The sequence below is a fragment of the Penaeus vannamei genome, chromosome 14 (assembly GCF_042767895.1).
Source record: "Penaeus vannamei isolate JL-2024 chromosome 14, ASM4276789v1, whole genome shotgun sequence".
In the NCBI taxonomy this organism is placed as follows: Eukaryota; Metazoa; Arthropoda; class Malacostraca; order Decapoda; family Penaeidae; genus Penaeus; species Penaeus vannamei.
In genome coordinates, this window is record NC_091562.1 from 4,055,379 (window position 1) to 4,067,878 (window position 12,500).

The window sequence follows — 12,500 nt, forward strand, 5'->3', positions numbered from 1 at the left end:
ATCTTCACTCATATAACCTGTAGATCATTCATAGCAGGCAGTGCTTGTAATAATTCAACCATTAAAACTATTAAAGTAAGATATTTGATTGATATCTAAACTTGACTAAAATTAACTCAACGTCGGTTAAATATTTTTCTTCGGATTTTAACAGACATTTTCTTTTTATTCTTACAGTAATTAGTATAAGAATGGAAGTCATTCATCTCACAGTTTCTTAAAGTTATCGTCCTTGGAAAAATATTCATAAACCGATTTTTTATTTTCTATCTTACACTCACTCTTTTAAATCATCTTTGTTGTGTATCGAATAATTAATACGAATACATCTACTGCCTTTATCTTCATTTCCTCTCTCGCTTTCACTAACTCTAATTCCATCTTCCCTCTCCTGCTTCTCCTCTTCCTTCCATTACCTTTCTCTCTCTTTCTTCCCTCTTCCTTCTCGTAACTCTTTCTTCCCATTACCCCTCTCTCCCTTCACCCCCTCTATTCTTCTTCCATCCTCCACCTCTCTCTCCCTTCACTCCCTCTATTCTTCTTCCATCCTCCACCTCTCTCTCCCTTCACTCCCTCTATTCTTCTTCCATCCTCCACCTCCCTCTCCCTCATTTATACAGCGAGTGCTTGGTCGTCTTCTTCTCCTCCTTGGGTTTCGCGGTCGTCAGCTGAGCCAGGACGTCCTTCGTGTCTCTGTGTCCAGGCACGTCGATCTTCTTCTTCTGTTCCTTCATGAAGCTCGGCTCGTCTCCCAGCTTGGGGCAGTCAGCGCCCATGTTGGGGTCCTGCGCCACCTGGAGGGTTGGGGAAAGGGAGATTGTAGATGATAGGGTGAGTCTTTTATGGCAGTTTCAACAAGTGGCTATTTGTTTCCACGGGAAGGTGAAAACGAAGTGGTTTAATACTACTACTACTACTACTAGTAGTAGTAGTAGTAGTAGTATTAATAATAATAATAACAATAATAATAATAGTGTTGATGGTAATAATAACAATAATAGTGATGATGATGATAATAACAATAAGTCATGTTACTACTACCATTAATGATAATGATGGTGATGATAACAAATGTAGTAATAATGATAATAACAAAAAATAATAACAATAACAATAACGACAACAATAATTATAAAACTATTAACAAATGATTTACAACAACAACAATGATATATGATAATCAAAGAAATATCACTACCGGTGCTACTACTACTATTGTACTACTGCTACTGTTACTACAACTGCTACTACTACTACTACTATTACTGTTACTACTTCAACTACTACTACTGCGACTACTATTGCAACTATTTAATAAAGAATGTAGAGATGTACAAGAATAATAGTAACCAATTTGTGACATAAATTGTTTTTATAAACTAGCGCAGGGTAAAGGACAGCGCTGAAAATAAATGAAATATATATGCCATGATCATATATACATAAAATGGTAAAAAGATTATTAGCAGTAATATAAAAATTGCATAATTATTGGTGATGGGACAGAGGATAGTAATAATGGAGATTGCAGTGTATAAGAAACTAGAGAGACGATGGAGACGAAAAAAGAAGAAATAAAAAGAATTTAAAGAAATAATCAAAGAGATATCAAAGAAATAAAAAAGAACACTCAATACTAGCAGAAAACATTAAACGTGAACTTATTACGATGCCAATGAATCCTTTATCAAAATCTATAACTCCTTTGTTTCAACTTTTACTTATCATTTTCCCCATCCATTCCTATATCTCAATTTCTTAAAAAATGACAGACACACACGCACGCAGAAGAAAGAAAACTGAAAAAAAATTAAGAAAAACACGCGGCCAGATGAAAGAATAATAAAAGAAATTAGGGAAAAAACAAACACGTGACCCAACGAAGAACACCCCCACCCCACCCCCACCCCCCACCACCCTCACCCGCCCCCACACCCCCACCGCGCTCTCACACCCTCCACGGCCCAACGAACCACGTCCCCCCCTCCCTGTACCACCCTCACCCCTCACCCCCACCGCGCTCTCACACCCTCCACGGCCCAACGAACCACGTCCCCACCCACCACCACCCACCCCCTCACCCACCTACCCACCCCTACCCCACTCTCACACCCCCCACGGCCCAACGAACCACGTCGCCCTTTCCCCACCCACCCACCCGCCTCACCCCCCTTACCCCACTCTTACACCCTCCGAACTCTCTCACCAACTTCGCCAAGGCGTACGAACCACGTCCCCCCCTCCCTGCCCACCCACCCCCCTCACCCACCCACTCCTACCCCGCTCTCACACCCTCCGAACTCTCTCACCAACTTCGCCAGGGCGTAGATACACCTGGTCACCCGGGGGACGTTGCGCAAGTGGAGCAGATCCTCAGGGTGGAAGAGCTTCTCCTTGGGCACGCCGTACGCTTCCGCATTTTCGAGGAAGTTCTTGATGTTCTGCTGTTTGCTCCGAGCGCCCTCCCACGTGATACTGTCCTCCGGAATGCTACCCGGTTTTATGCGGTTCATCAGCCTGTGGGGACATAGAAATTAAATACATATATACCCCTATATATATATATATATATATATATATATATATATATATATATATATATATATATATATATATATATATATATATATATATATATATACACATACAGATTGATGGATGAATAGTATTATTCGGTTCATCAGCCTGTGGGAACATAGAAATTAAATACATATATACCCCTATATATACCCACATAGATTGATGGACACACACCCATACACACACACACACACACACACTCACACACACACACACACACACACACGCATATATGTATAAATGATGTATAGATATGCATTTATACGGACAGATACACATGCACATTTATGTAAACAATGATTCTGCTTGTGTTTCGTTTATCAATTCATACACACGCCACACTTAAGGTAAAATAATCAAATTACGATTGATATTTATGTTATTATATTAACAATATTAATATCAACAATATTAATAATAAAAATAATAATGATAATAACAACCACAGTAATAATAAAAGCACTAAAGATAATGCCGTAAAATAATATTAAAAACAAAAATAATAATATCAACAATAATGATAACAATAATAATAACAATAGCAATAATGATGATGATAAACAGAACAACAGCAACATTAAATGATGATGAAAATAATAATGATAATAGCATGAAAACAATAATTAGCGAGACCCGTGGAAATTCTACGGAATTAATAAAAAAAACATAAAGCTAAAATTAGAGGTTCTTTTCTTCTTTCACTCTCCTTCTTCTAACCTTCGCCTCCCCTCTCTCTCTCTCCCTCTATTTCCCCTTTTCCACTCTACCACACCATTCCCAATTTCTTTCCTTAAATTCACTCCTTCATACATCAGCTAACTCCCACTCCTTTTCTCTTCTTCTTTTAAAGTCTTTCACCTCCTTTAATCTCTTATCCCCTTCTCTCTCTCTTCTTCTCCCCCTCTGAGTCCTTCTCCCTCCCCTCCCTTTTCCTTTCTAAATCCCCTTTTCCCTTTTCGCTAAAAAATCCTCTTTCTTTCACCTTTTTTCCGTATTTCTTTCCCCTTCTTATACATTCCTTCTAAATATCCCCGCACAGCTGGTCGTGTTAATAATGTATGTATTTATAGTGAGGGTCTAACTATTTCAATACAGCGTTCTTGACTCATATAATAATAAAAATACTACCGGTACTACGAATAATAATGACAATCATAATAAGGAAGATAAAAATAACAATAGTAATGATCAGTGATTGCAGTAATACTATCGTGGTACCACCACTGATACAATTAATACCAGCAAGTATAATAATCCAACAATTGCAAAAAAAAAAAGAATTAACTGAAACACCTTAAACGGTAACAAGCCTGTCCCTTGGCGCAATCATACAAGAATTCAACTTGCACAAATTTTCCGCATGCAGCTCGGTATTCGGCGACCATGTGCAACAGCTGTGCTTCCGCGCTATTTATATATCCGGGTTGGGTTGGCGGCTTCGAAAAAACGGTTGCCACGTTGCCAAAATTGCGCGAGTTTACAGAAAAAGAGATGAGAGAGAATAAGAGTGAGAGAGAGAGAACAGGAAGAGCGCATAGATAATAAGAATAAAATGAGACAAATAAGTTAAATGGAAAGAGAGTAGAATAGAGAAAAATATATTTAAAAGAAGCGACAACGAGAAAAACAAAAAAGCAACAAAGAATATTGTCAAAAAAGTACATTTTCATTTAATGACAGCTTTGAAAAGTTGACATGCATCATATGTTTGTGTGTTAAGAACATTATGGACCACTGAGCAACCGTTTTCTACACAATTTAATATTATTACGTAAGTTGAAAGTTTAATAATAATATTTTAATTTACAGCTACAACTGTCACTAATTCTTTGTATCATAAAAGTGAAAACAACAACGACCGCAAAAAAACAAAAATGTTAAAGATAATGATAATTAAACCAATGGTAATGGTAACTGTGATAGTAATGACAACAATAGTACTGATAATAATAACTATGGTTATAACAAAAAAAATACAATAATAACAATAAGAATGATTATTGTAATGATGATTACAATTGATTATCATTCTTATCTTTTTAATGTTATTATCATTTCCTTTATCATTATCATTATTATTATTATTCTCCTCTTCCTCATCATTATCATTATCATTACTATCATCATCATCATCATTATAATCATTACTATTGTTATCATTATTGTTAAAATGAGTAATATTACTATTATTATTACTATTATCATCATTATAATCATTATTATTATTATCATTACAATCATTGTCATCCTTATTGTTGTTCTTTATATCATTTTCACCACAAATATTATTATTATTATTATCATTATTATTATTATTATTATTATCATCATTATTATAATTATCATTATCATTATTATTACTATCAATCACTACCATCATCATCACCATCATTATCATTATCATTATCATCATTATGGCTCCTGTTGTTAATGTTACAACTATAATAGCATGATGATAATAATGATAAGTAATATTAATAATAACAATATTAATGATAATAACAAGCTAATAATAACGACAATGATAAATATAGTATTAATAATTATAATAGTAATAATAATAATGATAATTATAATAATAATCAATGATATTAACAATAATAACAATAATAATGATAAAAATAATAGTAACTATAGTAATAATGATAATAACAAAAATATCAATACTACTAATAAAAACCGATAATAATTAAAACAACAATAACAATAACAGCAATATTGTTAACAGTTACAATAACGATACTAATAACAACGATAGTATCACCAATAATAGTAGCAGTAGCAGTAAAATTAGAAGTAGTAGTAGTAGAACTTCTATAACTACCACTGATAATAATAATAATAATAATTATGATAATAATAATAATAATAATAATAATAATAATAGTAATAATAATAATAATGATAATAATAGTTATAATGATAATGATGAAGATGATGATGATGATGATAATAGTAATGATGATGATAATAATAATTATGACAATAATAATAACAAAACAATAAAAATAACAATACTATAATAATAATAATAACAATAATAATAATAATAATAACAACATCAACAACAAAACAATAATTACATTAATAATAATAATAATAATAATAATAATAATAATAATAATAATAATAATAATAATAATAACAATAACAATAATAATAATAATAATAATAATAATAATGATAATAATAACAATAATAATAATAATACCAGCATCAAATATCAATACATTAATTATAATAATGATAATAATAATGATACTAACAATAATAATAACACAAGAAACCATATATATAATCAACCAAGACTTGCACCATTGACAATACATTCAACATCACTACGAAAAATAAAAAAAAAACCGCAATATATATATAAAAAAAATACAAAAAACAGGAAATACAGGGGGAACTATTATAAATTCATCCGAGACTTACTTGCACAAAATGCATCCGTCTTTTAAGAAGAATTCGAAGTCCACTCTGGCTGCCTCGTCGATCATGTTATAGATCCAGATAAGGATGTCATTCTCCTTGATTGTGTCGCGCTGAGGACATGATAATAATAATGAGAGTAATAATGGTAATAGTAACAACAGGAATAATAATAATAATGATAATGTTAATAGTAATTATAAAGATAATGTTGATAGTAATAATAATGATAATGTTGATAGTAATAATAATGATAATGTTGATAGTAATAATAATGATAATGTTGATAATAATAATAACAATAATAGTAGTAATGGTAATAATAATTATAACAATATTGAAAACAATAATGATAATGATAATAATAATGATGGTGATGATAACGACAATAATTATAATGTTAGACTAAAGTGTAGAATACAATGAAGTAAAACTACACATATTTGAGTGTGTGAAGGTGACATCTGTGAGTACTTGCGCTTGTGTATGTCGCTCTTTCTCTCAGCTGCTCTTGCTATCTCTGTCTGTCTGCTCTTCTCTCCATCTATTTTTTTCTGTCTGTATTTCTCTCTATCTATTTTTCTGTCTGTATTTCTCTCTATCTACTTTTCTGTCTGTATTTCTCTCTATCTATTTTTCTGTCTGTATTTCTATCTATCTACTTTTCTGTCTGTATTTCTATCTATTTTTCTGTCTCTATTTCTCTCTATTTTTCTGTCTGTATTTCTCTCTATCTATTTTTCTGTTTGTATTTCTCTCTATCTACTTTTCTGTCTCTATTTCTCTCTATCTATTTTTCTGTCCGTATTTCTCTCTATCTATTTTTCTGTCTGTATTTCTCTCTATCTATTTTTCTGTCTGTATTTCTATCTATCTATTTTTCTGTCTGTATTTCTCTCTATCTACTTTTCTGTCTCTATTTCTCTCTATCTATTTTTCTGTCTGTATTTCTCTCTATCTATTTTTCTGTCTATTTCTCTCTATCTATTTTTCTGTCTGTCTTTCTCTCTATCTATTTTTCTGTCTGTATTTCTCTCTATCTATTTTTCTGTCTGTATTTTTCTCTATCTACTTTTCTGTCTGTATTTCTCTCTATCTATTTTTCTGTCTGTATTTCTCGCTATCTATTTTTCTGTCTGTATTTCTCTCTATCTATTTTTCTGTCTGTATTTCTCTCTATCTATTTTTCTGTCTGTATTTCTCTCTATCTATTTTTCTGTCTGTATTTCTCTCTATCTATTTTTCGATCTGTATTTTTCTCTATCTTTGTCTGTCTGTATTTCTCTCTATTTTTCTGTCTGTATTTCTCTCTATCTATTTTTCTGTCTGTCTTTCTCTCTATCTATTTTTCTGTCTGTATTTCTCTCTATCTATTTTTCTGTCTGTCTTTCTCTCTATCTATTTTTCTGTCTGTATTTCTCGCTATCTATTTTTCTGTCTGTATTTCTCTCTATCTATTTTTGTGTCTGTATTTCTCTCTACTTTTCTGTCTGTATTTCTCTCTATCTACTTTTCTGTCTGTATTTCTCGCTATCTATTTTTCTGTCTGTATTTCTCTCTATTTTTCTGTCTGTATTTCTCTCTATCTATTTTTCTGTCTGTATTTCTCTCTATCTACTTTTTCTGTGTATTTCTCTCTCTTTTTTTGTGTTTTTCTCTCAATCTATTTTTCTGTCAGTATTTCTCTCTATCTACTTTTCTGTCTGTATTTCTTTCTATCTATTTTTCTGTCTGTATTTCTCTCTATCTATTTTTCTGTCTGTATTTCTCTCTATCTATTTTTCTGTCTGTATTTCTCTCTATCTATTTTTCTGTCTGTATCTCTCTATCTTTGTCTATTTTTCTTTCTGTCTCTGTCTCTCTCTGTCTGTCTTCCTCTCTCTTTCTCCGTCGCTGTCTCTGTCTGCCTACCTGTCTCTATCTCTCTCTTTCTTTTTTTTTCCACCTCCCTTTCTCTCTCCTATTCATTCACCCCTTTTTTATACTTCAATGTTTATGAAGTTAAGTATAACAACTCGTAGATCGCGAAGATGTACTGTATGAGTTATTTATGAGTTGGCGCCTTCAAGTAAAACCTCACAAAGTCTCGGCAACTACGAAATATTCGCGTATTTATACACATTTTCAGCGGAATGGACTTGATATTGAGAAGAATGAGAGACAACATGAATTTGCGGCGTAGGTATGAGTTTGGCGTCGTGAAATGAATGTTTAATTATATATCAATTATAGATTGAAGGTGTTTTCCAATAATAATAATAATAATAACAATAATAATGATGATAACAATCACTACTATAGTAATTCTTTTAAAATCCAGAACGCGGCATAATTAGAATAACAAATACAAGCAAAGAACAACATTAAATAATAAAATAATAATAATAATAAAATGAATAATAAATATAAAAGTAAATAAATAAATAAAAAATGTAGAGCGTGCATGTAACCTAAACAACAATGGAGCAAGTCTTGTCTTTGTAGTGATACGGTCTAAACATTTCATGTCTTGGCAATAATGAGACCGCATTATTTTATTCAAACCAAAGCATAATTTTTTTCCATTGCAATTTGCAAAGATATATGCATAGACATATACACATATGCGTGTGTATATATGCGTATATATGTATACATTTACTCACACATACATACATACATACACACACACACACACGCACGCACACACGCACACACACACACACACATATATATATATATATATATATATATATATATATATATATATATATATATGTATGTATGTATGTATGTGTGCATAATTGGAATTTGGAAAGATTTTCTTGTTGTTTTGCTGTTGTCCCTTTTTATTCGTTTGATGGAAGGAAGAGAAATATAGAGATGGAAAGAGATATATATATAGATAGATAAATGGATAGAAATATCTAGATAGAGATGAATAGATAGATAGATAAATAGTTAGAGAGAGAGAGAGAGAGAGAGAGAGAGAGAGAGAGAGAGAGAGAGAGAGAGAAAGAGAGAGAGAGAGAGAGAGAGAGAGAGAGAGAGAGAGAGAGAGAGAGAGAAGGGGGGGGAGGGTGAGAAAGAAAGAACGAAAGAGAAAGAGAGAGAGTAGAACAAAAAATTACAAAACACGAAAAGAAAAAGAAAACAGAAAAAAACATGAAACTGAAAGAAAGAAAACGAGACGGGAAGACAAACATAAAAAAAAAGGGAAATATGTAAATAAACAGAAAAAGGAAGAAGAGAGACAGGAGAAACCAAAAGAGAGGAGAGGAGTACGTGCCGACAACTGGTTCACCGGAGGCATAAGTTCGTCATGTTTATCCCAGCGTAAAAAGGTTCCAAGGTGGATATAGCACATACCCGGATGTCGCTTCAGCTGGGAGAGGATAGAGACAAGAGGATAGAGGAAGAATTATAAATAGAAAGTTGAAGGTGGAAGAAGGAAGTGGACGAGGAAGAATGACAAGAAATCGAGGAGAAAGGTAGGGGGAGAGAAAAGTATAGAGGGATTGGAGTGCATGAAAAAAAAAAAAACGATTTTAAATATACTAAAACTATAAAATATAAATATACTATAAATATGCTAAAACTATAAACTATAAATATACTATAAATATACTAAAACTATAAACTATAAATATACTAAAACTAAAAAATATATACTAAAAGTCGACGAGAACGAACAATAAGGAAAAAATAACCTAAATCCCCAACCGCAAACATCTAATATAAAACGGAAGTAAAGAGCAAAGTTTCCCTTCGTAACAAGCATGTGTGTGGAATGCAGCATAAAAAAAGAGAGCGGGAGTGCCAGAGGAAATATAAATGGGCTCGTTTCCCGCCGTTTGTAAATTGGATCAGTTTTTGGCGCGAAGTTTAAACATCTCGAAGCGCCACCTTCCTCTGTGACGTCATACAGACATTTGCCGGTGTAAACATCGGTAATGTCTTTATGTTGTGACTGTTGAGCGCGTTGTCAATATTATAATCTATAAATATTTTACGTGTTTTGGCTAGGTATTTGGAGAGGTTGTGAAGATGAGGGTTATATAAATAGCTTTTTTTTTTCTTTTTTTTAGAAACTTGTCTGTTCGAGTCAATCAGTAAGAAAAAAAATCTGATAAAATACAGAATTAAGTCGGACTGGATTGAAAACAAAAATAAATCTTCAATTAAAAATAAGCATTTAAAGTGTTGCATCACTTGTTCTAGTCAAACCATCCGTTTTCCCTTAAGATTTATTGTTTTCATCTACAAATGTTTAGACAGTTACGTTTCCACTTTTCAAAACCAACTTATAATTCAGAAAAGGACGAAATAATTCTACTAATCTGTTGAGTGTTTTGGGTGATTTACCTTCTCGTAACTACCACAAATTACCCATTTTACTTAAAGTGCACAAAGTAAGATTAACTGATGACAACCACAGTCCCATAAATAACAAATCATCGTCCACAATATACAGAATAAAAATACAAAGTAAACAAGGTAACGATCCCAATATATAGTAACATATCAACAGTCCACAGTTAGTAACCACAATATACAACAGATTATCACAATGAGAATAAAGTGATAGAATAACAGAGCATGTATAACGGCCACGAGATAGCGAATAGAGAAACTTGCTGAGGGGAGAAAGTAGTCACATCGCAATGGGTAAAAACAGTACAAAATAGAAAGAAAGAAGGGAGGGGGGGCGAGGGAGAAAGAAAGAACGGAAGAGAGAAAGAGAGAGTAGAACAGAATATTACAAAAGACGAAAAGTGGCAGACACACACACACACACAAGAAAAACAACAACAAAAAAACATGAAACTGAAATAAGAAAATGAGACGGACAGATAGGCATAACAAATGAAAAAGGGAAATAGATAAATATACAGAAAAGAAGAGAGAAAGGAGAAACCAAAAGAGGTGAGGAGCGATGTCAACTAGTGCAAAACTGGTACAAAAAGATGATTTTTTAAAGCGATGGTGAAAAGCTTTATGGTCGTAAATGAAACCCGAAATAAGGTAGCAGATTTCATTGTGTAATGAATAATCATCATGTCTATTGATAATCTCAACTGCAAGAGGAACTACAAGTAGGATTTCTTTGTCTGAAAACATTTTTTTTTTTTATGTAGCATTGATCTTGTTATAGATAATTTTTAAAGATCTATGTTATTTTGGCTTTTTCATCCATATCTCAATTTATTTACTATTCTTTTGACACCGGAATGAGGAGGTGACATGACTAACCTAGGATACGAATGTAATCTTGATGTCTTTAACGTAATACTTTAATTTAAAGGTCTTTCTAACAATGGTAAATCAATATTTTAAAGTACTTATGCAGTCGCGTCTTTTCTTTTTGATTCATTTATCTATATTTTTACTTTGCCATTAACCTGACTTGAGATTCTTATTTTTGTTACTGTGTATGATCTATATGTAAATGATATTTACAGTATATGGTTTCATATGCGTGTTATATCCACTTACGTTTTAAACGTGCAAACTAAGTGACGACAAAGTCTCACTTGTCTGTATAAAAATGTTCAAGGAATAAAATAATAACAAATAGCAACAACCAGGAAAATGTGTGAATATATAGACAAATAAAAAAAAACTGACTAATGTATTCATGCTTGCGAGTATATTGGCGAAAACTTCCAATTCACTTGTGCGAGAGAGAGAGAGAGAGAGAGAGAGAGAGAGAGAGAGAGAGAGAGAGAGAGAGAGAGAGAGAGAGAGAGAGAGAGAGAGAGAGAGAGAGAGAGTACATGTCCTCGAGACATGTACTTCTGCGGAAGACATCCCTTCGAGTTGCTCTCCCGTGTAAATATCTGCAAATACCTATTACATCGATCCCTTATCAGCCACTATCCGTGTACTTGCGAACAGGTACACCTTTGCCAATGAAACAAAAGCTAGCGCAAGTCTCGCTCTGCCAGTTGTAAGCAAAAGTCCTTAATCGATTCTGAACGAGAACCTGACCTTCACTGGCAGTTTAGACTCCACCGGCTATAAGCGTCTGCATGCGAGCGAGCCCCAGGAAGTTATTTAAACCAAGAAAATAATATGTGCTTTCTTACTTGGCCGATGTGGCTGGGGACAAAGAACGACAGAATTCTGCTCATGTGTGATGTATCTTATTATGCGAATATATTTCCCCTTCTTTAAAGTCACATGCCCTAACGTGTGTGAAAAAGTAGTAGTAAAATATCTATGAATGAAATGCGATTATACACATGGCACATCAGTCTCTTTCTCGAAGAAAAACTAATGCACATCCTGCTTGTGTTGCAGCCAAGGAATGCAACGACCTTGGTCTGAGAGAACAGAATTTTGTAAATAAACTTTTTTTTCCTCTGACTCCTCCTTTCCAACGTAGGAGAGCTAGTATTATTTCAAGAATGTCTTCATTTCCCCATGACGGTGCGTGGATGTGAAAAATCATGTTGTTTTCTCGTATGGTTATTTTCGAAGCAAAAGATAATTCTTTTGAATGTTTT

General features: G+C 33.0%; 1 protein-coding gene across 2 annotated transcripts in view; it reads right to left on the bottom strand.

Annotated features, from left to right (window-relative positions):
- Positions 1 to 473: 473 nt before the first annotated feature.
- Positions 474 to 12,500, bottom strand: part of LOC113827350 (myophilin) — a 13,301-nt gene continuing 1,274 nt past the window's right edge. The window contains exons 2-4 of one of the 2 annotated variants that reach the window (XM_070129633.1): positions 6,016 to 6,125; positions 2,310 to 2,517; positions 474 to 794 (exon numbers count right to left, since the gene is read on the bottom strand). In XM_070129633.1, coding sequence (XP_069985734.1) covers positions 609 to 794; positions 2,310 to 2,517; positions 6,016 to 6,125 — 504 coding nt within the window. In that variant the 3' untranslated portion in view covers positions 474 to 608. The remainder of the gene's footprint in view (positions 795 to 2,309; positions 2,518 to 6,015; positions 6,126 to 12,500) is intronic. The other variant, XM_027380232.2, reaches the window with a different exon arrangement.